The sequence below is a fragment of the Aspergillus uvarum genome (genome assembly GCF_003184745.1).
Source record: "Aspergillus uvarum CBS 121591 unplaced genomic scaffold BO82scaffold_15, whole genome shotgun sequence".
Lineage (NCBI taxonomy): Eukaryota > Fungi > Ascomycota > Eurotiomycetes > Eurotiales > Aspergillaceae > Aspergillus > Aspergillus uvarum.
Window position 1 is genome coordinate 407,999 of NW_020291312.1, and position 25,684 is coordinate 433,682.

The window sequence follows — 25,684 nt, forward strand, 5'->3', positions numbered from 1 at the left end:
TCGCGTCCCTCTCCTCCTCGCCCTTTTTCGAGCTTTCGCAAAGTCGGTGGATCTAGGTCGCAGGCGCCCTCGTGGCAAGGGCTGCCAGAGGCCTCAGCCGGCCAGCTCGCTTTCTTCTCCTCCCCTCCCCCCTCAACGTCTCTTCCATCATCGCCGTATCTCTGTCAATAAAGGTTGCCAGCACAGCTTCCTTACATTTACGACTTCGTCACCTCACGTCTTCGCGCGACCACCACGTCTCGAACCCCCCCGTTGATCGACTGACGCAACGCACCGCTTTTGAAAAGAACACCTCACCGCGACCACCGTCATCATGGCGAACGTTTACTTCCCATATTCCAAGGCGCCTTTGCGCACCATTAAGGAAATTCAGTTTGGTCTTTTCTCCCCGGAGGAGATCAAACGCATGAGCGTGGTTCATGTTGAATACCCGGAGACGATGGTTTGTTCTTCCCGGTGTTCCTTCAAAGCACGAAGCGGCCGCGGGTGGCGCTAACGCGGGAAACACTTCCCAATAGGATGAACAACGGCAACGTCCGCGCACAAAGGGCTTGAACGACCCCCGCCTCGGAACGATCGACCGACAATGGAATTGCGAGACTTGCGAGGAAGGTCAAAAAGAATGCCCCGGGCACTTCGGACACATCGAGCTGGCGACTCCCGTTTATCATATTGGTATGTTGACCGGCAAACAACCATAAACGAAATCCAATCAGATGAAATGCTGCGAATAATACTAACTTGTCTCGCTTTTTGCGTCTTTCAGGTTTCTTGACTAAAATCAAGAAGCTCCTTGAGACGGTCTGCCACAACTGTGGCAAGATCAAGGCCAATACGGTTAGTCATCCCTTTAGGGATGGCAAATCTACTACGGCAGTTTTGCTAACTTAACCCACCAGTCCGATTCTAAATTTCTAGATGCCCTGCGCATGAGGGACCCCAAGAAACGATTCGATACCATCTGGCGCCTTTCCAAAGATGTGCTGATCTGCGAAGCCGACCCTCCTCCGGATGACGAGGATCCGTTCTCGAAAGAGAATTCCAAGCCGTCGCGGATGCATGGTGGATGTGGTAACGCGCAGCCTACCATCCGCAAGGAGGGTATCACGCTCGTCGGCACTTGGAAGCCCAACAAGATGATGGATGAGATGGATATGCAACAACCCGAGAAGAAGACCATCACTCCTCTAATGGCTCTGAATGTCTTCCGCAGCATCACTCACGAAGATACCCGCATTATGGGCTTGAGCAATGATTATGCTCGTCCTGAGTGGATGATTATTACAGTCCTTCCAGTCCCCCCTCCGCCGGTCCGTCCTAGTGTGGTTGTCGGTGGTAGCACCAGTGGCCAACGTGGTGAGGATGATTTGACTTACAAGCTTGCTGAAATCGTTCGAGCAAATCAGAACGTTCAACGCTGTGAGCAAGAAGGTGCTCCCGAACACGTTGTGCGCGAGTTCGAGTCTCTCTTGCAGTATCACGTCGCCACCTACATGGACAACGATATCGCGGGTCAGCCGAAGGCCATGCAGAAATCCAACCGTCCAGTCAAGGCTATCCGCAGTCGTCTAAAGGGTAAAGAAGGTCGTCTCAGACAGAATTTGATGGGCAAGCGTGTCGACTTCTCTGCTCGTACCGTCATTACCGGTGATCCGAACCTGTCACTCGAGGAGGTCGGTGTGCCGAAGAGTATTGCCAAGACATTAACTTACCCGGAGGTCGTGACCCCATACAATATCGAGAAACTGCAGCAGCTTGTACAGAACGGCCCGAATGAGCACCCTGGAGCTAGGTATATCGTTAGAGACAATGGAGAACGCATTGATCTTCGCCATGCTCGGAGAGCGGGAGGCCAGCAGTTGTTGTATGGATGGAAGGTGGAACGCCACCTGATGGATGGTGATGTGATTCTCTTCAACCGTCAACCATCTCTGCACAAGGAATCCATGATGGGTCACCGCGTTCGTGTCATGCCGTATTCGACTTTCCGCATGAATTTGTCTGTGACGTCCCCTTACAACGCCGATTTCGATGGTGATGAAATGAACTTGCATGTCCCTCAGTCTGAGGAATCGCGCGCTGAGCTCAGCCAGCTCGCACTGGTGCCGATGAACATTGTCTCCCCCCAGCGAAACGGCCCACTTATGGGTATCGTGCAGGATACTCTTTGCGGTATCTATAAGATTTGCCGACGTGATGTCTTCCTGACGAAGGATCAAGTCATGAATCTGATGATGTGGGTACCCGACTGGGACGGTGTTATTCCTCCCCCAGCTATCTTGAAACCCAGGCCGAGGTGGACTGGAAAGCAGATGATCAGTATGGCTCTGCCTCCTGGTTTGAACCTCCTCCGTGTGGACAAGGATAGCTCGCCATTGGCGGAGAAGTTCTCTCCTTTGGCTGATGGTGGTCTCCTCATCCACGGAGGACAGTTGATGTATGGTATGTTTTCTAAGAAGACTGTCGGTGCCAGCGGTGGCGGTGTCATCCACACCATTTTCAACGAGAACGGGCCTTGGGCTGCCGTGGGTTTCTTCAACGGTGCTCAAAGAATCGTCAACTACTGGTTGCTACACAACGGTTTCAGTATCGGTATTGGTGACACCATTCCTGACGAGCTAACAATCCAGCGGATTGAGAACTGTGTGAAGAACCGTAAGAAGGAGGTCGAGGAAATCACTGCCAGCGCCACCGACAATACACTCGAGCCCCTCCCCGGTATGAACGTCCGTGAGACTTTCGAGAGCAAGGTCTCGCGTGCTCTGAACAATGCTCGTGATGAAGCTGGTAGCGAGACGGAGAAGAGTTTGAAGGACCTGAACAACGCCATTCAAATGGCTCGTTCCGGTTCCAAGGGTTCAACCATTAACATCTCTCAGATGACTGCTGTCGTGGGACAACAGTCCGTCGAGGGTAAGCGTATTCCTTTCGGTTTCAAGTATCGGACTTTGCCACATTTCACGAAGGACGACTATTCTCCCGAGTCTCGTGGTTTCGTCGAGAATTCTTACTTGCGTGGGTTGACTCCGACCGAGTTCTTCTTCCATGCTATGGCTGGTCGTGAGGGTTTGATCGATACCGCCGTCAAAACTGCCGAAACTGGTTACATTCAGCGTAAGCTGGTCAAGGCGCTTGAAGAGGTTATGGTCAAGTACGATGGTACCGTCCGTAACTCTCTGGGTGACATTATCCAGTTCATCTACGGAGAGGATGGGTTGGATGGTGCCCACATCGAGAACCAACGTGTCGATGTCATCAGGTGCTCGGACGACAAGTTCCGTGATCGTTTCCGCGTGGATCTCATGGACCCTGAGCGGAGCCTTGGACCGGAGGTTCTGGAACAAGCCAATGAGATTGCGGGTGATGTTGAGGTCCAGAGACATCTGGATGAAGAATGGGAACAGCTTCTCAAGGACCGTGCATTCCTGCGTACCGTGGTCAAGGAAGACGATGAGATGATGCAACTTCCGATCAACGTGCTACGTATTCTAGAGACGGCTAGATCCACCTTCAAGATCCGTGATGGGGCCATCAGTGACCTGCACCCCGCGGAAGTCATTCCCCAGGTTCGCGCTCTCCTGGATCGCCTGCTGGTTGTGCGTGGTGACGATGTTATCTCGCGTGAGGCTCAAGAGAGTGCGACGATGCTCTTCAAGGCTCAGCTCCGCAGCCGTCTTGCATTCAGACGACTGGTTACTGAGTACTCCCTGAACAAACTTGCGTTCCAGCATGTCATTGGAGCCATCGAGATGAGATTCGCGAAGGCTGGTGCTAACCCCGGCGAGATGGTTGGTGTGCTTGCGGCTCAGTCTATCGGTGAGCCTGCTACGCAGATGACTTTGAACACTTTCCACTTTGCTGGTGTTTCGTCCAAGAACGTCACCCTCGGTGTCCCACGTTTGAAGGAAATTCTGAACGTTGCTACCAACATCAAGACGCCTTCCATGACGGTCTACCAGGAGGCTGGAAACACCTTCAACAAGGAGAGTGCGAAGCAACTTCGTAGCGCTGTCGAGCATACCAGCTTGCGATCCGTCACGGAGGCTACCGAGATCTACTACGATCCGGACATTCAAACCACTGTCATCGAAAACGATAGGGATATGGTGGAGTCCTACTTCATCATTCCCGAGGATGTCACGGATGACTCGTCCCGCCAGTCTAAGTGGTTGCTGCGTATCATCCTCAGTCGCCCTAAGCTTCTCGATAAGGGGCTTACTGTTCAGGACGTCGCTTCCAAGATCAAGGCCGCCTATCCCAAGGATATCGCTGTTCTGTTCAGTGATAACAACGCAGACGAGCAGGTTATTCGTATCCGCCAGATCCAGGATTACAAGGAAGACGAGGAAGATGAAGACATCGAATACGATGTCACGCTCAAGAAACTTGAGCAGCATCTTCTGGACACCCTAACCCTACGTGGTGTTCCTGGAGTGGAGCGAGCGTTCATTAATGAGAAGAGCAAGGTTCGCGTCCTGGAAGACGGTTCGCTCTTTGCTAGCAAGTCCGATCCGCTCTGCAAGGAATGGGTTCTCGAAACCAGCGGTTCGTCACTTGGTGAGGTCCTGGCAATCCCTGGTGTCGACGCCTCTCGCACATATTCCAATCAGTTCATTGAGGTCTTCGAAGTGTTTGGTATCGAGGCCGCTCGTACTGCTGTGCTTCGCGAATTGACCCAGGTGCTGGCGTTCGACGGTTCTTATGTCAACCACCGTCACTTGGCGCTGTTGGTTGATGTGATGACTGTCCGTGGCTATTTGACTCCGGTCACCCGTCACGGTATCAACCGCGCTGACAATGGTGCTCTGATGCGTTGTTCGTTCGAAGAGACTGTGGAAATTCTGTTGGAGGCTGCCGCTTTCGGTGAGCTTGATGACTGCCGTGGTGTGTCGGAGAACTTGATTCTGGGACAGATGGCACCTGCTGGTACTGGAGAGTTCGACATCTACCTCGACCAGAACCTTTTGAACACCGTGGTGTCGGACAATGCCCGCCACGGCGTGATGGGAGCCGTTGGTGCCAAGGATGCGATCTTCTCGGATGGCGCTGCTACGCAGTATGACACTGGTTCGCCCATGCAGGCCAGTGCCTACATTGGCTCGCCCGATCCGGAATCGAACTTCTCCCCAATTCGTCAGGCAGGCGCCGAGACCCCGGGTGGTTTCACTGAATACCAGCCCAGCGGCGGCTTTGGAGGTGGTTTCAGCCCGGCGGCCACGAGCCCAGCTGGTTATTCCCCCAGCAGTCCGTTCAGCGCGAACCCGACTTCACCTGGATATTCTCCTACGTCGAGCTACTCGCCTACCTCTCCAGGTATGGCTATGACCAGCCCTCGCTTCATGACATCTCCTGGATTCTCCCCCGCCAGTCCTTCATTCGCCCCAACTTCGCCAGCCTACTCTCCTACGTCGCCGGCGTATGGGCAAGCCTCTCCTACGTCGCCTTCTTATTCGCCCACCTCGCCTGGGTTCTCACCGACGTCCCCGAACTACAGTCCTACATCCCCCAGCTTCAGTCCAGCGTCGCCGGCGTTCAGTCCTACCTCTCCAAGCTACAGCCCGACCAGTCCTGCCGTTGGTGGTGCCCGACACCTGTCACCTACCTCACCCACCTCTCCCAAGTACACGCCGACATCGCCTGGATGGTCTCCTACGAGTCCTCAGACGTACTCTCCAACGTCTCCCAACTTTGCCGGCTCGCCGACGTCTCCTGGTGGGCCTACATCCCCAGGCTACAGCCCGACGTCGCCGGCTTTCAGCCCTACGTAAGTGTCTCTCCCCTCAGACAGGGTACAACAAGATACTAATCTGCATGCAGGTCTCCACGCCAGTAAAGTCCGAGCTTTCGTGATGTGTCTCCTTACGACTTTCGCTGTATCATTGTATTATCACCTCATCCTGACAAGTTGGAAAGGGAGAAAAGAAACGAAAAAAAACATCTTGCATTGTATGTTGCGGAATTGGTTGGTTATATCATGCCGAAATTTGGGCGTTTGCAGCCTGCTTCTCTTTCCCATTCCCATTCTAAATGTATGTTCTTTTTCTTTTCTTCTTGCACCAGCCTGCAGGTTTATTACCCTTATTCAATACTAGTTTTCCTCCAAGCCAGTCTGCTGAAATTGCGAATGGGTTTCTTGGGCCTGGTTTCATGCTTCTTTTTGTCGTTTCCCTTTTTTTTTTTTTGTGTGCATTTGAAATACCAAGCGTTTAGACCAGACTATGCTCATGCATCATGACCTGATCATGAGGAATGAGTGGGTTTACCGAGAAATGTCCCTTTCGCGTGAAATTGCATGGAGGATATTTCTTTCGTTCCTTTCAATTGTTGCGTGTATTTGCTGCTCTTGCTGCGATCGATGGCCGGGGTTCTGCCCTGTACACAGACATACGAATGCGGACGGGCCCATTGATTTGCAAGAGCTTATGACCTAATAAAAAAGACCCAAAAAATGTGAAAATATCCCATCGACCCGACGCTAAGCTGGAGTAGAATATAGTGGCGGTAGATGAGTGAATATGTTGTAGATGTGGTGGGAGGAATAGTAGTAATAAGTGACTTAATACTGTCGGGGAAACGCCAGGTGGCCGCTTTCCTTTCCGCCTTGCCGTGCGCCGGAGATAGCGTGAGGAGAAACCCATCCAACATCATCATCATCACTGATTGCCGGTTATCCACCAGGAAGTGAGCTCAGAGTCGCCATGCGCCTCTCATTGCTCACCTCTACTAGAATCTCCCTGACAACATGAAGAACCGCTGGTTATGGCACATTCTGCCACTGGCGCTACGTGAGTGCCTCTGCTGCTCTCTATTCTTCGCGGGCGGAGCTGGACCCGAGCTCGACAATGACGGACGCGATAGCCATGGCCCCTGACTGACTTCTGTTGCCTTCCATATTTAGTGCTGCTGCTGCAGGCCTTCCTAGTCGAATGTAATGATCAAGTTGAAGATCTATCCTCCACGATAGATGCTGTACATGAATCCCAGACGCCATTCGTCCAGTCCTCAAGCCGGGCTGAGGATGCCGAAGTCCCACTGGGCCAAGGTGAGATTGATCTGTCATCTCATCCTCATCTCCATCCATTCTCTACCGCGATCAACACCCGTGTCTAACCACGTTTCTTTGGTCTAACCAGAACGCGTCGAACATGCCCTTCGAATCCTGCGAGACGCCAAACTCTCCGTCGTCGCTCCGGACACGAAACCCTCCGGCCTGGTGGGGTACGCCTGGTACTATGCCCAGGAAGCTTTCCGGATCCTTTTCATGAACGCACCGAGCGCCTCGTCGGACGGCCACCACCGCCCTTCCAAGCCAAAGATCCATCCGGATGTCGCCAAAGCCGTGCACGAGCTCACGGTCGCCGCGGAGGAGGCGCACAACGCGGACGCGATGTTCCTGCTCGCGGAGATGAACTTCTACGGCAACTTCACGCACTCGCGCGATTTCCCACGCGCCTTCCACTGGTACCAGGCACTGGCGTCCGCCACGGGCAACAGCACCGCCCAGTATATGCTGGGGTTCATGTACGGTACGGGCGTGGGCGGCGCCGTCGAGCGCGACCAGGCCAAGTCCCTCCTGTACCATACCTTTGCGGCGGAGGCCGGCAACACCCGCTCGGAGATGACGCTGGCGTATCGCCACCATCAGGGCGTCGGGGCCCCGCGCGACTGCGACCAGGCGACCTACTACTACAAGCAGGTGGCCGACAAGGCGATCGCGTATCTCCGGTCCGGCCCGCCGGGCGGCCAGAGCATGATCCGCGAGTCGTACCGGTGGGCGGACGAGGAAGGTGGCGTCTACGGTGAGGGCGCAAGTGTGTCGACGGCGGGGCTGCGGGATTCAGCGCATTCGGGGGCTGACGCGAATTTGGAGGATGTTCTGGAGTATCTGGATCTGATGTCACGCAAGGGCGAGCTGAAGGCTACGTTCAGCCTGGGCAAGATGTACTACGAGGGCGGGCGGGGCCTGCCGCGCAATTTCCGCCGGGCGATGCGGTATTTCAAGCAGGTCACGCGGCGGTATTGGAATCAGGATGGCTCCGTGAACCCCAATCACCCCCAGGGAATCGAGAAGTTGGCGGCGAAGGCGGCGGGCCATGTTGGGCTGATGTATCTGCGTGGGGAAGGCGTGGAGCAGAATTTCGCGACGGCGTCCAGCTGGTTCCGCCGTGGACTGGCCAACGGCGACGCGCTGTGTCAGCACGAACTCGGCCTGATGTACCTGCATGGGTACGGCGTGACGCCGGACGCCTTCCGGGCGGCCTCGTACTTCCGGTCGGCGGCGGACCAGGACTTTCCGGCGGCCGAGACGAGACTGGGCGCTCTGTTCTTGGACCAAGGGGATGTGCCGACTGCCACCAAGTACTTTGAGCTGGCGGCCCGGTGGGGGTCGATGGAGGCGTTCTATTATCTCGCCGAATTGTCCAACAACGGGGTCGGCCGGAAGCGGCACTGCGCGATGGCGGCCTCGTATTACAAGATGGTGGCGGAGCGAGCGGAGGCCATCCATTCTTCGTTCGAGGAGGCCAACACGGCGTATGAGAGCGGGGACAAGGAGCGGGCGCTCATCCCCGCGATGATGGCGGCGGAACAGGGCTACGAGCACGCGCAGTCGAATGTGGCGTTCCTCCTGGATGAGCAGCGCTCGCTGGTCTCGTTGGATTCGATCCTCCCGGGCGCAGCCAAGAAGAGTCGACCAGCCTTACTCCGCAACGCCGCGCTGGCGCTAATCTACTGGACGCGGTCGGCCAAGCAAGCGAACATCGACTCCCTGATCAAGATGGGCGACTACTATCTTAGTGGCACGGGCATCGCGGCGGACGCCGAGAAGGCCTCGACCTGCTACCACACCGCCGCGGAAGCCCACTACAGTGCTCAAGCGTACTGGAATCTGGGGTGGATGCACGAGAACGGGGTGGCGGTCGACCAGGACTTCCACATGGCGAAGCGGTACTACGATCTGGCGTTGGAGACCAGCCCGGAGGCTTATTTGCCGGTGAAGCTGAGTCTGTTGAAGTTGCGGATGCGGGGATACTGGAATTGGCTGACGAATGGGGATATCAATCCCATTCAAGAAGAAGAGGGTACGTTTTGAACTCACACCACTTGCCCCCGATAGGAAAAAAAAACCGCTCGATGTAGTTGACACGAAACCACAAACGCAGCAGCCAAACCCCACCGCACCTTCAAGGAGTGGATCGCCGCGTTCATTGAAAATGACGAAGAAGAGGAGGCCAATTACCGCGCGCAGCTGTACAAGCGGGGTGAGGACGAGGAGGACGATCTGATGTCGGCGGGGCGCGGGCTGGACGAGCGCCATAACCACGATGATGGTTACTATGATGATTTGGAGTTGGATATAGATGAGAGCGTGCTGGAGGGGTTGATCATCGTGGGGTTGGCAGCGACTCTGTTGATCCTGGTGTACATGCGACAGCAGCGGAATCGCCAGAGACAGGACGGCGGGAATCAGGCTGTGGCTGGTGGAGGCAACCGCAATGGGAATGGGGTTGGAAATGGCAACGGGGTGGGCAATGGGAACGGATTCGGCGATCGAGGGTTCTTCCCTCGACCTGGGGATCCAGAGTTCGCGCAATGGGCGGCGGGGGGAGTGGGCCATTAGATTAGTTGGTTGGCGATGAAGAAACTGTAGTAGTAGTTTAGATGTGCAAAGGGTGCCTGAGCATGTGACTCCGGCTTATCGATAAGAGCAGCAGCTTTATCGCTCTGTCTGCTCTCGTCCTTGATCTCCAACTGAACTAACTTCATGATTGAGACTGAGCATGTTGAGACATTGCAATTCTTCTGCTACGCTTCTCAGTTGACTCAATACTAGATCCTCCAACAGACTACACCTAGTCCAGTTCAATATAAAGAGGAAGATGAGCAGCACGCACAAACGTCGTCGCCTCAACCCCTCACCGTCCGCCACCTTAACCAAGCCATTCAAGTCCCCGCTCCGCAGACCTGCTCCTGCCACAGAAAATCCACATGAGGCGGTGACTGGTAGTCCGACACTGAACACTGTAACTTCGGCGAAGGGCATGTTTCCCCCGTGGGGTGGTTGTCTAATGCACGCGAGCTAACGGCATCGCTCGGCTATAGATGCAGGTACAGCTGCAGGAACAGATTCAGGTACGGACAGCCCACACCGGCTACAGCATCAAGCCGTCCATATACTCACAGAATTGTTCTAATAACTCCGTTCCCAGCAACTGGCGCCGTCACAGCTACCACTACAATTACCGCAACCTCAACCTCAACTCCACGCCCCCAAAACCAGGCACGTACAGTCCCCCACCTGCTCTCGCGAACCCCGGCGCCGTCCGTGACCGAAAACTAACTCATCTACCTCCCCCAGCAGCAAAAACAACAACAACAACAGTCCAGCCCCAACCCAGACAGCACAACCCCCACCCCCATCAAACCTTCATCTCAATCACGCCCACGTCCACGCTCACGCCCACTTACCCTCACCGCACCCCGCACACCCCGCACACCCCAAAAACCCACCCCCCTCTCCGCCTCCTCCTCCCCCCCAACAACCGAGCTCTCCGCCCTAACCACCCAAAAAGCCACGCTCCTCGCGCACCTTCACGCCCTGACCGCTGAGCACGACACCCTCCAACAAGCCCGCCGCATCGAGACACAACACAAGACCGTCGAGCTGGAGCGGCTGATCCACAAGTGGAAGGGGATCAGCCAGCGCGCTGCGGAGGAGGTGTTCCTTGGGGCGAGGGAGCGGGTGAGCCGGATGGGGGGGTTACAGGTTCTGAAGGCCGGGGCGGGGTCTTGGGGGTGGGATTGTGAGGATCAGGATCCTTCTGCTGGGTTGCAGGGGCGCGGGCGGAGCTGGGAGGGGGATTTTGGGGATGGGAAGGGGGGTCAGGGGCAGGGTCATGATGACGGTGACGGGGAGGAGCAGGTTCGTTTACGCTTTTCTTTGATCCTGTTTTTCCCTTGCTGGTGGGCTGGGGAGAGTTGGTTGGTTGGTTGTGCTGGTGCTGACGCTGACGATGGCAGGAGCTTACGATGGAGGTTATGTTGAAGATGATGAAGATTGATTTCGGGGTTATTGGGTATGATGTTGAGAGAGAGGGGTGGGGTACTTAGGTTCGGGTGGTGTACTCGAGGTGTGGTGGATTGGTTTGAAGTATGCTCAAGATGTGGGTTCTGTTCGGGTTATGTTATCATGGGATGACCTGGTGTAAGTGGTAGGTTTGTTGATTGGGCTGTAAGGCTCCTCTATGCGGGTTTCTGATCTCAAGCAGGTTCATAGTCGATGCATTTTTATCATGATTCTGTGATTGAAATGCATGAGGGCACTTCTTAGCTATCAGAAAGCGATATTGCATATGCCAATCACTGGTACATATATCTTATCCTGCTATTGAGATGAGCAGCTACTCCTCGATATACTGCTCGAAGATCTTCCCAATCTGTTTGGCACTCTCCTTCGGGAGGCGCTTCTGCCCATTCTCATAATCCACATAAGTTACGCCGAATCGAGTCTCGTACCCCTCGGCCCACTCGAAGTTACTGCGCAGCAAAGTCAGCAAGCCAACCCCAATCCACCAGACCAGACAGAGAACTTACTCCATCAAACTCCACGCCATGTACGCGCGCACATCCACCCCATCCAGCGTATACGCATCCGCCATGGCGGCGATATAGTCCCGGAAATACTGCACGCGGAACTCATCCCGCAGCAGCTGGTCCACGGGCAGATCGTTCTCCCCCTTGAGACTCGTGCCATTCTCCGTGACATAGATCTTCGGCTGCCCGTAGCGGTCGCTCAGCCACTTGAGCAGTTTCCGGAACCCAAGGGCGCACGGCCGCAGCCACGCCGACTGGGTCTCGGGGCCGATCCACTCGCCCGCCTTGTTCTGCAGCAGGATCTCCAGGTTGCCGGCGGTGTCGGTGGGATCGGGCTCGCCGGTCTTGGCCTTGATGTAGTTGGCGCAGTAGTGGTTCATGCCGTAGAAGTCGTTGCTGCCGTGCACGAGGGCGCGGTCCTCGGCGGTCCACGCGGGCAGCCGGTCGCCCAGCTGCTGCACCATGCTGTCCGGGTACTTGCCGTGGTAGATGGGGTCGGCGAACCAGGAGATGGCGAATTCGATCTTGCGGGTGCACGCCTCCACGTCCGCCGGGTTGGCCGGGTCCCAGGGTTCGGCCCAGTCACCTGTCGCGGTGGCATCAGCATCAGCATCAGCCTCCCTTCACTTCCCTTTCCTTCCCCTCCCCTCACCCTCACCAGAAAACGGGAAGGAACCAACCATTCAGCGTAATCCCAATCTCCCCGCCATCCCTGCCCTTAAACTCCTCCCGATACACCTTCACGGCCGCCCCATGCGCCACGAGCAGATTATGCCCGACGATCCAGGGCTCGCGCGCCCCATCCCCGACGCTGCTCTTGGCGCGGTCGCTCGTGCGGCCCGGCGCGAACTGCCCGACGTTGTACCCGAGCACCGCGCTGCACCACGGCTCGTTGAAGGTGATCCAGTGCTTGACACGGGCGCCGAACGCCTCGAACAGCACCCGCGCGTAGCGCGTGAAGTCCGCCACGAACTCCTCTTTGTTCAGCAGCCCGCCGTACCGCTTGTCCAGCTCGTCCGGCAGGTCCCAGTGGTACAGGGTCACCAGCGGGACGATGCCGGCGGCGTGGAGCGCGTCGATGAAGGCGCTGTAGTGGTCGATGCCCTTTTGGTTGATGGGGTCGTTGCGGCCGCCGAGGGGGATGATTCGGGACCTGTTATTAAGGAAGGGTTAATTGGGGTGCTGATTAAACTGTGGAGGGGGGGGGGGGTACGATCTTGACAAGGGAGGTTTGGAGAGTGGATGGTCGTGGGGATGTTGCCGGGCCAGCGATGGGGAGTGTTGTGAAAGCCTGGGGGAGAGAGGGAGGGCTGGCTCACCATGAAATCGAAAATCGGTACGCCTTGGCCCCGCATTGCTTCAGCAGGGCAATATCCTCGTCCACCCGGTGGTACGAGTCGCACGCCACGCCGCCGTTCGACCCGTCGGCGATTTTGCCGGGGATCTTGCAGAAGGTGTCCCAGATCGACGGGCCGCGGCCGTCCTCGGCGACGGCGCCCTCGATTTGGTAGCTGGGGCAGGCGATTCGTTAGTTTGATTCTATTGCATGGGGATGGGTGAAGAACAAGACGGACCTGGCGGTGGCGAAGCCCCAGAGAAAGTCTTTGGGAAGGGTGGAGGCGCCTGCTGAACCCATGGTGGTTTGGTTTGGTTTGGTGGTGTACAGTACAAGGAAGTATAAAGAGGGGAGGGGGAAGAGTTTGGAGAGTAAAAGCTCCCCGCGCAGTTCATAAGGCGTATTTATAGATGGATCACCCCATGATGAGAGGGGTCACGGTGACCGGAGGCACGGGCAGGATCCAGCATTGATCCAACCAGAGCATTGTGTCTGTCTGATGCCGAGACAAACGACAGAAGCGAGGGTTGGAAGAATGGAACAAACAGTGCCTTCGAGTCTTTCCCACGCGGGGTCGAAGTCCGGCTAAACGGACCGATCCCCGAACTCTATCGGGCTAAGCGCCCCATTTGTATTGTACACAGGATGTACCTTATGGTACCTGATGGTATCAACCCATTCAGAATAAGCCTGCATAACTCTTTTGAATACTAAATCACAAAATGACCATCAGTCTGGAAAACTCCTAGTAAATGCTCCTCCCATCCCAATCTGATCACATGCGCCGTGCCAAGAAGCTGAAAAAAAAAGTAACAGAATAATAGGTCACAAGAAGTAAATCGAGATAAAGGAAAAACAACCCCCAGATCCTATCCTAACGCCTTGTTGAACGGCGACCACACTGAGTATCAGATAATCTCCATTGTGTCCATGTCTTCACCTTCAAACTCATCCGCATTCTCAGCAGCAACCCCGCCACCCAGCAGCTGGGATGGTTTCAGGTCTTTGTGTAGCCCCTCGCCCAGCGACCCAACCAGCTCCAATTCCGGCCCCGCAATAATGCGCCCTTCCATATCAACCACTTCGCAGAGATCGATGATGCTCTGACGACTGAGAGACTTGAACCCGTCAGTACGGACAACACGACCCCAGTGGCTGAGACAGAACTGAGCCGCACGCCGCATCAGCCATGACTCGTTCGTTCGACCCGCCCGCTCCCAAATGATCGCGGCGTTTTCCACATCGAGCTCTCGGCTCAAGCGGTTGACACATAGCAGACGCAGCTTGGGCATGTCGTACAGGTTAGCCATCACCAGCATTCCGGCGACGTCAATGATGTCGGAACAATACTCCGGGTGCCCCGCAATGCTATCAGTATACAGGTAGTAGATGAAGGCACGAACAACCGAGTAGGGCTCAGGGATGTGCATCCGCTTTGAGTGGTACTCGGCCATTTGGGCGGAGTAGAGTCTCTTGAAGTGCGGCCACCGCAGCTGCAAAATGATCCGGTGCACGTGAATGGGTGGAGAGGTGGCCGCGTTGGGCGAGAGAAACGCAGGCTCAGTCTGTGGATCAGAGTTGTCTTCCGAAGCATCATCCATTTCGAGGTGATCGGTGGGGTTAGCAGTAATGACAAAGTCAGCTCCACTACCGGACTCGGGTGGTTGATCGAACACGGCGGCGAGATCATGACCTATGCCAGATAGGGGCATGGATCCGGTCTGGTCATCCATGTGCATTCTGTTTGGGTTAGGCGAGAAGGCAGACATTTCGTTGCCCAGCAAACCGTATCTTTCTAGGTCAATGCAAAGCACTTCACTCATGTGATTCTCATCGCTAGCCCCTGGGTTAGATCCGGCGTCGAGACTACAGCCAAGCAGCCAAGCTTTGGTACCACTGGCATTGACGGTGCAGTAGTGCCATCTATACCCAGGCTTGAAGATCTCTTGGCCATCGGCGAGTCGCTGCCAGCGCAGCGAGTCAAGTTCCAACGAGGATAGGTTGCATTCATACGTGCGGACGGTCTCGGAGGGCGTGATCAGGTCAAGGAGAACTCCTGATGCGTACGACTGAAAATGGGTTCCAGAGAAAAGGGCGGGAACATGAGGGCCAGATTGGAAACGCAGACACGAAACGGCTCCTGGAGCATTCGGCTTTCGTCGAGTTGAGGTCCTAGACTGGGTTCGGATCTGCACGCTGCCGGAGTTCGCCGCATAGTTGCTGGACCGGCCGGCAAGCTGTTGCGGGGGGCTACTAAACATAGTGTCTGGACTATAAGTCATCCTGTTGGCGGTCGTTGGGGATTCCACGGTACCTTGCGAAGTCGCCATTCCAAGAGATTGCATGTCTTTGAGATCCAGCCACCAGATATCCGTTGTCCGTTCCATGTTGGGGTCCAGACCTCCAAAGATCCAGAGACGACCGCCCCAGACCCAGGCAATATGGTCAAAGCGGGCGGTGAATGCCCAAGTGCGAGACCAGGTCCAAGTTTTGAGATCCAAGTAGCAGAGCTCATCGAGAATGACGTTGTTCTCGCCTGTCACGCCCCCAATGATGAATAGCTTCTCGTCGTAAATCACCGCTGCATGGCGAGCCCTTCCTCGCGGGATTGGTCCACGGATTTCCGGCTGGGTCCAGTTCGAGGTGGGGATATCGAGAATGACAACATCGGAAAGGTACTCGCGGTGCTCGTTTTCTCCACCGAAAACAATCAGCTTGTCGCCTTGGTACAGACTAGCCGTATGACCTGTAGGTAATGGAAAAAAACATAAGTATGTACAGCCGTTTGGTGAAACATCTAACGGAGTGCGGGGGAGCTAACCCATGCGAACACCGGGAATATCCCCATAGTTATCCACCAATTCCCAGCGAAGTGTGCTCAGATTCAAGCGGAGAACATGGTTATAGACTATCCCAGCCAGACGTGGTGATTAGCATAGAGACACAAATTATCTGACGGGAAATGGAAATGACAACCTTCATCGGTGTACTGGTCGAAGCCACCGAAAGCGTAGATCTGGTCATTATTGCAGTACGTCACCGACGCATTGACCAGGCACGCCGGCACATGGCCCTGTGCCTTGCGGATGCTCGGGCGGTAGTCCTCACTCCCGCGACGATCACCACTGCCACTCGGACTCGGTGGCATAAGGAAAGTATTCTGTGATCTTTGAGAAGTACTTGTCGGTGGAAGAGAAGCCATTTGGCTGGCAATTTGGGACCAAGGCAGTGGGTCGCCGGAGGACGAAGAAGCGTTACTATTCCGAGCGATAGTGGAGGACGGTTGCCGCGCCATCGGGGCACCGATAAGGATAGGAGACCTCGGTCTGATAAGGACGGTGGAGAGACAGCACTACCGATCAGCAGCGATGGAATCTTTACTGCTAGGTGAATACCAACTCAACTCGGTTTGAATCAGAATCTCATGGTCGATCAGTCGGAGAGACAAGCACCGTTGAAACACTTTCCCAAAGATGAAGACGGAAAGTTCCGAAGAAAGTCTGGAGACGGAAAAAGTTGACGCTGACCGCCAAGACCCGGTCGATGCCTGATTGGGATCAGCCGCATGTCAGGTGCTCGCCACCCCGCATTGGGACTAGCGCAGTCGTACCTCCAGTAACCGGTGGTTGCCATGGGAAAGCAGAACTATACGCTTTATTTATTCCTCTCCCCTGGATCCTCTTCAATTCTCAAATCTCCCTCCCTCCTCTTCTCCCTCCATCTTCCTGTTTCTCTTGTCTATCTGCTATTTGCTATATATTCTGCTGCATTCTATACTGCATTAGCTTCACTTTTCGACCTCCTCAGCCTGTCAGTCCAAGCCAGTAGTCGACTGCAATTGGCGTCACTACCGGAGCTTGAAGACCTGGTCTCCGTTGCATTGTTCGCACAATAACTATATATCAACATGGCTACTCCTACAGTTTCTACTCCCGTGAAGACTCACCATGGGATCTTCTCCACAAAGACTGCCGGTGGCCGCATGCCTCTGACGCCGTCTCCGCGCAGACGGGACAGTGTGGCTTCGAACCACTCCTCCCCTTTCACTCCCCAATGCGGAACTGGTGAGGCTGGCAAAGAGTTTGGCAAGTCTGTCTACGGCGGCAATCTCTCCTCATACTTTGCCAAGTCAGTCTCCAAGCCGACACGCAAGTACCGCGAATCTCCCAAATCCAACCTCTCCACCTCTCGCAGCTACCGGGAGTCTCCCAAGTCCAACATCGCCCGTACACGTCCTCGCAAGTCCCCTAAACACCTTGAGCTAGGCGTTTCTGAGTGGGCTTTGACGGGTACTGGACCCTCTTCATCACAGACTCCGTCCAAGGAGCGACTACGCAAAGAAGTTACCCGCAAGGAAGTTACCCGCAAGGAAGTTCCTCGGGAGAAGGTTGCCCGCAAAGAAGAGATCCGGACGACCCGGACGACGAGGTCGGGAAAGACCACTGTTCGTATTGCGCATAATGCTGGCGACAGATTCATTCCTAACCGCACGGCCAGCGAAGGACTTGTGACTGCTGGAACAGCCAAGCCCGAGGAGAGCCAGCGCCCCAAGAGCACAAGCAGCGAGGGATCATCCGTTCTGGCGAACGCAGCAAGCGCCTTCGATATCGGTGGCCGCGGAAGCGAGGAAGATCTTACCGCAGCTCTCGAGAGCCTTGGAATCGATGACAGCGAGTCTACCACATCCTACACCAAGCCCGCACCTGATGCTGTTGCGTACGAATCCTCACTTGCAGATGCTTGCGGAGTGAACCTGAACACCCGAATTCTGGCTTTCAAGCCCCCGCCTCCTGAATCCTCTAAGCCTATTGATCTGCGTGCTCAGTACAACCGTCCTCTTAAATCTGCGAAGTCCCAATCCGCCCAGTTCCGCAGAAGAGTTCAAACGGCCCCTGAGCGTGTCCTTGATGCTCCTGGCCTGCTGGATGATTACTACCTTAACCTTTTGGACTGGAGCTCTGGCAATCAGGTTGCCATTGGCCTTGAGCGTAATGTTTACGTTTGGTCCGCCGAATCCGGAACGGTCAGTTGCTTGCTGGAGGCACCGTCTGACACTTACGTGAGCAGTGTCAAGTGGAGCGGAGATGGAGCTTACGTTGGCGTGGGCCTGGGTACCGGCGAGGTTCAGATCTGGGATGTCGAAGAAGGAACCAAGCTTCGCAGCATGTTCGGCCACGACTCTCGCGTCGGCGTTATGGGATGGTCCAAGCACACTCTTTCCACCGGCGCCCGCAGTGGTCTTGTCTTCAATCACGATGTTCGCATCGCCCAGCACAAGGTTGCCGAGCTGGTCTCGCACACCTCCGAAGTCTGTGGCTTGGAGTGGAGACCCGACGGTGCCCAGCTTGCGACGGGAGGTAACGACAACTTGGTCAACATCTGGGATGCTCGTTCCCTCAGTGCCCCCAAGTTCACCAAGACCAACCACCGCGCCGCCGTTAAGGCTCTCAGCTGGTGCCCCTGGCAGTTGAACTTACTCGCCACTGGTGGTGGTTCGTACGACCGCCATATCCACTTCTGGAACACCACCACTGGTGCGCGCACCAACAGTATCGATACTGGTTCCCAGGTCACCAGCTTGCGGTGGAGCAACCACTACCGCGAGATTGTCAGCTCGAGCGGCTTCCCCGACAACTCCCTCAGCATCTGGAGCTACCCGACTCTGGTCCGGAATGTAGAAATCCCTGCCCACGAGACTCGCGTGCTGCACAGTTGCTTGAGTCCCGACGGTCAACTTCTGGCCACCGCGGCCGCCGATGAGAGCTTGAAATTCTGGAAGATCTTCGAGCGCAAGCCCGGAACGAGCGCCGCGGCTTCCCGCGAGGGTGGTGTTGGCAGCAAGGCGCAGATGACCAAGTCCATGACCATCCGGTAGATCCGGTTTGCTCAGTTGTGATGACACTTGCTTTCTCGCTTTTTTTTCGGACTTCCTATATGTTCAACATTATGCGTTCTATATCGTAGACCGGCGTTTGTCTCGATACCACTTGCTTTTCTTGATGGAGTTTTGTCTTTTTGTGTGTACAGCGGATCTTCAATGGTGTGATGGAGTTTGAGTGGTGACTGGAAGGACAAGGCGCTGTGATTTAGGATGTTTGTCTTGTCTTGTCTTCGGTGCTTCAGGTTCTTGTATAGATATTGGTGATCAATAACAACCCTTTTTAATCATGATCCTACTGCTTTGTGGTTTAGATCCTGTTCAATCAAGGTTTCCATCATCAGAGTGAAACTTAGGGAGAAGTGCTATTCTAGTCAACCCGTCTAGTCGCTGCTTCAATAATCTGGCTGGATCGTGCATCTTTTTGTCTGCTGCGCGCGTTATCGATCTGCAGTAGTAAGAGGTACAGTTTCCTGAGGTATAATGTTCCTGTGATTTAGCCTTCACCTCCAGACTAGTTGATTTGTGAAGAAGGCTGAAGTAGGTCTACTACCTTTAGGTATGCGTGGAGTGCTGATTACCTAGCTGAGACTTTTCCCTTGATCCACTGGATCGTTTGGCTGCTACCCGCGTGACTTGAGCTTAAGGTTCCCTGGAGTGCAGGAGGACAGGAGGACAGGAGGGAGGTTGCTTTTAGTGAACAGGTCACTTCACAGAGTGCTTGAAAAGATGGAGGTACTATCTGATGCTGAAATTACTGCTGCCGGTGTCATATAGCAGGAGCCGCGTAGATAACTTCCCTAAATGGGAAACTGTTCCAATGTAGGTGCGCTTACTAGGTAAGCTTCCTGAGTACCTCAGGTACCTAGTACTCCAAGCCTGGTCCGTATCTATCACTATCTACGTGACTACGTAGTTACCCCCGTGAGTCAGCGTACGTAACTTACCTAGCATGTGACGCTTTCCCCGGCGGGATATAAAAAGGCATCCATCCAACTTCTCCCTTCCGCCACCTTTCTTTCCTGATCCTCAGCCCTGTTCTTTTCCTTTTTGGACTGTGATGATGATATACTGCGACACACAGAGACTGTACCAATCGAGCTGCAAAACTCGGAAAGGAACGTCCTGCCGGTAGTCTGAGTCCTGAGCCCCGAGTCTACGGAGATGGGAGTAGTGGTATAGAGAGTACGAGAAGGCCCAAGGGGAGAATATATATGCTATTACTTGCTCTGGACGGATACTTTTTTCCTCGAACACAGGTAGTACTACTCCAAGGCGGAAGGTGTTCAACATCAATCATTTCCAGTATTGAATACGTCATCAGGATGTACGGTCAGTACAGTATCTGAGTTTCTATAGATGTTGTCTTACCCCCGGTCGATAGCGAGGAGGGTCTAGTCTCATAATCATATTTCCTCTAAGATCAATCAATGCCCTGGGGTCCTGAGTCCGCCTAGAAACTGTTACTTGCTCGCAGAGGGTATATAACTGGGGGAATAATAATCCGTAATATATTCTTATCTTGATATAATTCATTTTTGGTATAGGGTGTAGGTGTGGCAAAGATGCGGCGGGCTTAGGACTCTTAGGTAGAGTACCTTCTTGAAACCAAGTCTTGACGAAAGGCACAAACGAAGCCAGAGAAGCAGGCATCAATGCTTTTGAAATCAAGCTGCTGATGTAGAGCATCGATGCTTTGACTCTGATGATTGATTGAAGCATGCGAGATTGATGGCGGTCTCCGCAGCGGGAATGAGAGATTGACGGCGAGGTAACCGACTTCCTTGATCTCGCATGACCTATGAGACCTAGTCGGTGATCCTCACGTCCACGGATCCAGTGACATCTTTGATGTCACTCAAAATGTCATCAATATGTATAAAAAACACAACATTCTGACGTTCGAACGCGCCAAGCAGCATTCCGACGACCTCACCGTCTTCTCGGAAGATCCATGAGCCGGAATCGCCCAGCTCAGCAAAGGGCTTGTGGCCAGTCCCAGCAAGTGCGTGCTCGTAAGTCTCCATACTTACCCAGCTATTATTGCGGTCTTTGGTACGGGCAATTTTCACAGATCTAGCGCCGTTATAAAGACCCTGAGTCCACTGGGTTGAGCGACCTGACTTGTAGAGTTTCATGTCCGACTCGAGGAGGTTTCTGCCTTGGAAGTGACTGGCATTTCGGAGCTTGGCTCGCTCGGTGTACGGAAATGGCCGGAAAATGGCGAGCACAGGTCAGCAGGATTCTCGATAAACCGGTGGAGTCAATATAGGTTGTGTAGGATCGATACCTTGTTGAGGCCATGCCTGGTTCTCAAAGCGGATATCAACGCCCAGTCCATCGTTCCCAAGCCTTTTCTGCCCCCGTCGATGGTGCGTTCCTTGGTGCGATGCAGGCCGCTCCCTGCAACCACTTCTCCAAGATAGTTGCGTTTGCTGGAAAGAAATGTTTCGAACTTGGTGAGTCGGTGCTGGAATATCTCGATGCTTTTGAGGTTGTTCTCGTAGCGCTGTTTCTCTCTCGGCGTTACGAACGCATCTTCCCCTGCTCTCATAGCCCTGATGCGCGATTCTAAGTTCCGGAACCTATCACCCTTGATCTCATTCAAGACAGACTTTTCGGCATTAACCGCTTCCACAAGGTCACCGTTGCTGGGATGGTCTACTCTTAAGATTGTAGGCAGGTCCTGGTCGTTGAGGTTGGCTGGGCTCTGCTCCCAGCGAACGAAGCCTTGTTTTTTTTGATAATGTATTATTGTCAGTATGTCTTTGACACAGAAGAAGAGATATGACTAACCCTGCTTGGCCCCATCCATATGTTTAAGTGTTCCCCTATGCTGAAGTGGTGGGTGAACAGAGTGGAAGCATGTGAGATACAATGTTCTCCACTCTGAACCCGGATGCTGTTGCAGCTGTATGGCCCCTCCAAGTGTGGAAGACCCGGCAGAACTGTTGTGAATCCCTATACTGACACCTGGTAAAGCCGCGGCGTCACAAATCTCTATTGGCACCTGTGAAACGCCGCAGCACAGTTTCAGCTCATCCTTGAGAAACAAGATAGACACATCTCGCGCCTCGTACCGGGCACAGATGGCTTCGATTCGGTTTCTCTCAGTGTGGTATTCTCTGACCGAGTCGTACCGGATGGCGACAAGGATAGTTATCGGGTTGTCCGCCGGATTCGGTGAGCGCCCGTACCTCCAAAGGCCCAGTGATGTCCAGTCCCAAATGGAGCATTCGTGCAGGATTTGTTCTCTCATGGCAGGCCATTCAGCGAATAGGCGATGTGTCGCCTGCACGGGAGAGCAGCGGGGGAGCTTCTCCATGCTGGGATCAACTAGCTCTACGGAGACCCCGGCATGTAGGCTCGCCACATGCTGGTGGATTTGGCGAGCTACGCGTCTCCAATCCCGACTGTCGTGCGACTCTCGCTCAACATCAACGACAACGGTAGGGACGGCATAGGGTTCGGGGTTGATTTTGGACTGACGTCCGACGAGGGCAACGGTCTGGTAACCGATGCGCTCACTTCGGAGAATCTTTCTGACATCCTCCTCCAGCCTTTCGGTGTCTTCGAGAAGAGCCAACCGAGCTGCAGGGCTCCCTGCCCCGGCGGCTGTAGTGAGCGAAGCGGAGGTGGCCGGTAAGGAGCATAGATACGGGCCGCCAGCACGGTACAGGGACGTGAAGAATCCTGGCGAATCGGTTTCCGAGTTGGTATCAAACAGGGACTCTGCACCGTAGGAAGAACTATAGCTGAGGCAATGCTCGCTTGTGCGAGAGAAAATCTCCGAGGTGGAAGATGTTGACGTCATGTAAAGGTGTGAGGCGGAAAAAGGGATCAAACTGAAGCTCAACTCAAAGATTAAATATGTCTGACAATGATTCTGAGTGACCATCAAGCACAAGGTGATGGAGTACTCAAAAGTGATTGTCACCAGAGACAAAGGGCATAACGGGCCAGCGTGAGTCATTCGCTATATCATTCCTATATCATCATCATTCCTATATCATCATACACTACACCCTCAAAGTGGTGAATCGCAATGGATCAATCATCTACTCCCCCAGTGAAAGGCTTGGGTATGATAACACAACCCACCAGTAAAGGATTAATGCAGGCTGTGATCTTGGTTTTGGTTTTCTTGGGATTTCCCCCCCCCCTTTTTTCAAGCACATTAGAAATTATCTCCCACCTCCCATGCTGAACCTGCCTTTTCTTTTTGCTGTAAGACATTCCAAGATTGTTATTGGTCTGAGAAGCTCACCGCCCTCTACCGCTTGGTGTACTGTACTAGGTATGCACTGAAGCAAAATGCATAGCTAAAGAAGAAAAATGAGAGCGGTAAGTATGTAAAAACCAGTAGAAAGAAGATTCTTGAAATGGTGATCTTGAAGCTATTCCTAGCGCGCCATAAGACATGAGGTTCGTCAAATGGATTCGAGGTACTAGGTAGTCAACACCGGATCCCCAATAGGTTGGAAACGTATAACTAATTCCTAGATCCTCGCACCTGCCCCCGCAATACTCAACTCCGAAGGCTACGAGTACTGCGTCATATAAGATATAGCCCTACTCGCCTCAGAACGCTGTATCGATACATAGGTCCCAGTCGTTCAATAGAAGATCCCATTGTATATCATCGATTTCCGGGGCCACGGCAAACAGATCAGACCATAACTGACCCCAGCTTTCCTCCTCAGCTGTATTAGTAGCCGCGGCATCCTGCGTCATGAACTCATTCCCCATAATCGTATTATCATTAAAGTGTAGAGGTTGTGCATCTGCTTCAGCAGCGCTTACCCTCCTAGTCGCCTCTCCTTGTGAGAATTGACTAGAAGATGTATTGAATGCGCCTCCTTGGGACGTCGGCAAAACATGAGACATCGCACCCGGATTGGCTCTCAGGGGCTGTTGTTGCTCCTTTTGCGTGCTCTGGAGAATCGACATTAAGGTCTGAGTATTCCTCTGGATCGCTTCAGTCAGGCTCGTTGACAGGCGCTGCGATTGCTCTAGCATCTTGCACGCTTCCAAAACATCCTGCTTCCTACGGTCCGCACCGGGACTCCCCGGGTTCATTGACACGTCCGAGGCTAGAACCATTGCGGCGAAGAATACATGTTGCATGACCATCCAATAATTGGAGGGCTTCATGCCGACAGTAGAGCTGGCTTCGTCCATTGTGCGGCGAAGATCAAGGATCCGCTGAGCGAAGTGGAGACACGCCTGGCGGGAATACGCAAACCGAGGGTTTACAGAGGCTTCACGATGATACGGGCGGTGGAGGCGGCAGATGCGCGTGTAGATGCCTAAATGGCCCACAATGCGCTGCCAGGCGAGGTATGGTCGCTCCATGATGATCTCACGGCTCTGCTGGACATGTTCCGGGTCCAGCCGGAGAAACTTCGGCATGGAATCGAGGACGTTGTGCAGTTTGCGGTCTAGATCAAGGACTATATCGTATTCAGGCATCTCGTTTTCGCCTAAGAACATAGAGGAGAAGGCGTCAACGATCTGCCGGCAGATCTCGGCAAACTGAACACGCAAGATGAAGACGGACATGGATGTTGGGGTGGTAAGGGGCAACCCGCAGTCTGGCCCACTAGTCGCCAGGGACTCGTCGTCAACATTACTTGGTAGGTTAACTCTCATGTGTTTTGGGTGTAGTAAGTATGAGCCCTCTTGTGGCCCTTGAGAAAGTGATACTATCCTGCACGACCGTTAGTGCCAACAGTTTTAAGCATGCGCTATAATAGAATTCACCAGTCGGATGACACGATATGCCACCATATTCGTCTCTGGACCTCGATTTCAACAATTTCGTACCCTGTGCGCTTCCTCTCTTCCTGACTTTTCGGAGAGTCCAGGCGATGAATCTGCATCGACCGTGCCATGAAGATTGCGCGCATAAGAAGAGCCTGCATCTTATCGGAGAACCCGTCTGCGTGTGTCAGAACGTGACATAGGGTCGTTATGGCGAGAAGAGCTACAGTTGACGGGGCTATGGGTCGCGAAGGATAATCTAGCATGGTCATAGCAAGGCGTGTGAAAGTGGCGAAGGCAGTTCTAGCCTCTTTCTCTGTCGCTTTGAGACTTTCTAGGAGCTCAGACGTCACAACAAGAGTGCTACCGGCATATATGCTTAAGAGCAGAGTGACCACACTAAAGTTCGGTTCCGTGCCCTCAGATATGTCCCGGTAGGTCTCCTCCATCAGAACCCGCACAGATGGTATATGGAGAACACCAAAAGTCGGTTGAATAGCTCGTACGAATTGGTCGAAAAGTAGCCGTGCTTGTTCCACTGGGGGAAGACATTCAACGATTCGCCTCGGGTCTTGCATACAGTCGTCGAATTCGACAATCTGTTCTCGTAATGCTGAAGAAGATAGCTTGGCGAAAGAGGTGCCTCCTCCACCTTTTCCATGCTGGATCCAACAATGTTTCAGCTAACTGTGTGAAAGATCTGATGACCTGTACATACGTTATTAGTCCTAAAGCCAGAGGCTCTGGAACCTAGGTCGATTGGAGCTGGTCTCTGTTTATGTGTCAGAGTAAGTACGGAACACAAGGATGCGCCCTGATCACTTACACTCGTGTCATGTGTGGTCGAACCTTTGCCAAATACTGCCTCTTCTAGCTTACGTATTCGATCCACTAGACCAAAGGATTCCTCATGGTTGAAGTGGAGGCTTGGTGCGGTATCGCCTTCTGTTTGGGATACAGACAGCGGCGACATCACAGGGCCAGCAGGTGAATCGCTAGCTGTACCATGTCTTGCTGAGTAAGTGGGGAGACCTTGCGGATCTAGCCCGGAGTTAAACTGGCAGTAGACTTTCCGTAGCTTGCAGTTGTTACAAGGGTGTTTGCGATCACATCGC

General features: G+C 54.0%; 9 protein-coding genes across 9 annotated transcripts; 5 read left to right on the forward strand and 4 right to left on the reverse strand.

Moving 5' to 3' along the window:
* The first annotated feature begins 185 nt into the window (after positions 1-185).
* Positions 186-5,871, forward strand: BO82DRAFT_38958 (DNA-directed RNA polymerase II core subunit RPO21). Its single transcript, XM_025638461.1, has 4 exons — positions 186-442; positions 519-675; positions 767-837; positions 900-5,871. The coding sequence occupies exons 1-4, from the start codon at positions 314-316 to the stop codon at positions 5,766-5,768; spliced, it is 5,226 nt and encodes a 1,741-aa protein (XP_025493898.1). The 5' UTR covers positions 186-313; the 3' UTR covers positions 5,769-5,871.
* A 769-nt stretch (positions 5,872-6,640) lies between these two features.
* On the forward strand, positions 6,641-9,187 carry BO82DRAFT_38973 (ubiquitin ligase complex subunit HRD3). The gene is made up of 3 exons (XM_025638470.1): positions 6,641-6,785; positions 6,899-7,042; positions 7,134-9,187. The coding sequence occupies exons 1-3, from the start codon at positions 6,743-6,745 to the stop codon at positions 9,089-9,091; spliced, it is 2,145 nt and encodes a 714-aa protein (XP_025493899.1). The 5' UTR covers positions 6,641-6,742; the 3' UTR covers positions 9,092-9,187.
* BO82DRAFT_38991 (uncharacterized protein) lies at positions 9,188-9,829 on the forward strand. The gene has a single exon (XM_025638485.1). It carries the CDS (start codon positions 9,284-9,286, stop codon positions 9,617-9,619), a length of 336 nt encoding a protein of 111 aa, XP_025493900.1. The 5' UTR covers positions 9,188-9,283; the 3' UTR covers positions 9,620-9,829.
* Positions 9,830-9,878: 49 nt separating this feature from the next.
* BO82DRAFT_400450 (putative DNA repair protein Dds20/Mei5) lies at positions 9,879-11,109 on the forward strand (the record flags this gene model as incomplete). Its single annotated transcript, XM_025639183.1, has 4 exons — positions 9,879-10,022; positions 10,102-10,320; positions 10,382-10,921; positions 11,020-11,109. The coding sequence occupies 4 exons, from the start codon at positions 9,879-9,881 to the stop codon at positions 11,107-11,109; spliced, it is 993 nt and encodes a 330-aa protein (XP_025493901.1).
* Positions 11,110-11,238: 129 nt separating this feature from the next.
* BO82DRAFT_352758 (glycoside hydrolase family 1 protein) lies at positions 11,239-13,444 on the reverse strand. The gene is made up of 5 exons (XM_025634780.1): positions 13,167-13,444; positions 12,912-13,103; positions 12,273-12,745; positions 11,593-12,178; positions 11,239-11,535 (listed from the first exon to the last, which is right to left on the reverse strand). Exons 1-5 carry the CDS (start codon positions 13,226-13,228, stop codon positions 11,400-11,402), a joined length of 1,449 nt encoding a protein of 482 aa, XP_025493902.1. The 5' UTR covers positions 13,229-13,444; the 3' UTR covers positions 11,239-11,399.
* Positions 13,445-13,595: 151 nt separating this feature from the next.
* Positions 13,596-16,389, reverse strand: BO82DRAFT_352760 (Kelch motif domain protein). The gene is made up of 3 exons (XM_025634781.1): positions 15,905-16,389; positions 15,750-15,836; positions 13,596-15,674 (listed from the first exon to the last, which is right to left on the reverse strand). The coding sequence occupies exons 1-3, from the start codon at positions 16,221-16,223 to the stop codon at positions 13,837-13,839; spliced, it is 2,244 nt and encodes a 747-aa protein (XP_025493903.1). The 5' UTR covers positions 16,224-16,389; the 3' UTR covers positions 13,596-13,836.
* A 272-nt stretch (positions 16,390-16,661) lies between these two features.
* Positions 16,662-19,025, forward strand: BO82DRAFT_352761 (WD40 repeat domain-containing protein). The gene has a single exon (XM_025634782.1). It carries the CDS (start codon positions 16,836-16,838, stop codon positions 18,801-18,803), a length of 1,968 nt encoding a protein of 655 aa, XP_025493904.1. The 5' UTR covers positions 16,662-16,835; the 3' UTR covers positions 18,804-19,025.
* Positions 19,026-20,614: 1,589 nt separating this feature from the next.
* BO82DRAFT_382206 (uncharacterized protein) lies at positions 20,615-22,620 on the reverse strand (the record flags this gene model as incomplete). Its single annotated transcript, XM_025637913.1, has 4 exons — positions 20,615-20,791; positions 20,840-20,992; positions 21,097-21,536; positions 21,603-22,620. 4 exons carry the CDS (start codon positions 22,618-22,620, stop codon positions 20,615-20,617), a joined length of 1,788 nt encoding a protein of 595 aa, XP_025493905.1.
* A 767-nt stretch (positions 22,621-23,387) lies between these two features.
* On the reverse strand, positions 23,388-25,210 carry BO82DRAFT_279203 (fungal specific transcription factor domain-containing protein; the record flags this gene model as incomplete). The annotated part of the gene is made up of 2 exons (XM_025631259.1): positions 23,388-24,516; positions 24,570-25,210. Coding segments are annotated over 2 exons (1,770 nt in total), but the record flags the coding sequence as incomplete, so codon positions are not given.
* Positions 25,211-25,684: the final 474 nt, after the last annotated feature.

Excerpts from the sequence above, each read along its gene's own strand:
- BO82DRAFT_38958 (XM_025638461.1), top strand. The coding sequence starts at position 314 with ATGGCGAACGTTTACTTCCCATATTCCAAGGCGCCTTTGCGCACCATT. Across the intron at positions 676-766 it reads GACTCCCGTTTATCATATTG|GTTTCTTGACTAAAATCAAG; the intron begins GTATGTTGACCG and ends TGCGTCTTTCAG. Across the intron at positions 838-899 it reads GCAAGATCAAGGCCAATACG|TCCGATTCTAAATTTCTAGA; the intron begins GTTAGTCATCCC and ends TTAACCCACCAG.
- BO82DRAFT_38973 (XM_025638470.1), top strand. The coding sequence starts at position 6,743 with ATGAAGAACCGCTGGTTATGGCACATTCTGCCACTGGCGCTAC. Across the intron at positions 6,786-6,898 it reads CATTCTGCCACTGGCGCTAC|TGCTGCTGCTGCAGGCCTTC; the intron begins GTGAGTGCCTCT and ends TTCCATATTTAG. Across the intron at positions 7,043-7,133 it reads CGAAGTCCCACTGGGCCAAG|AACGCGTCGAACATGCCCTT; the intron begins GTGAGATTGATC and ends TGGTCTAACCAG.
- BO82DRAFT_38991 (XM_025638485.1), top strand. The coding sequence starts at position 9,284 with ATGTCGGCGGGGCGCGGGCTGGACGAGCGCCATAACCACGATGATGGT.
- BO82DRAFT_352758 (XM_025634780.1), bottom strand. The coding sequence starts at position 13,228 with ATGGGTTCAGCAGGCGCCTCCACCCTTCCCAAAGACTTTCTCTGGGGC. Across the intron at positions 12,746-12,911 it reads TACCGATTTTCGATTTCATG|GTCCCGAATCATCCCCCTCG; the intron begins GTGAGCCAGCCC and ends CCTTAATAACAG. Across the intron at positions 12,179-12,272 it reads GATTGGGATTACGCTGAATG|GTGACTGGGCCGAACCCTGG; the intron begins GTTGGTTCCTTC and ends CCACCGCGACAG.
- BO82DRAFT_352760 (XM_025634781.1), bottom strand. The coding sequence starts at position 16,223 with ATGGCGCGGCAACCGTCCTCCACTATCGCTCGGAATAGTAACGCTTCT. Across the intron at positions 15,837-15,904 it reads CGACCAGTACACCGATGAAG|TCTATAACCATGTTCTCCGC; the intron begins GTTGTCATTTCC and ends TGGCTGGGATAG. Across the intron at positions 15,675-15,749 it reads TATTCCCGGTGTTCGCATGG|GTCATACGGCTAGTCTGTAC; the intron begins GTTAGCTCCCCC and ends CATTACCTACAG.
- BO82DRAFT_352761 (XM_025634782.1), top strand. The coding sequence starts at position 16,836 with ATGGCTACTCCTACAGTTTCTACTCCCGTGAAGACTCACCATGGGATC.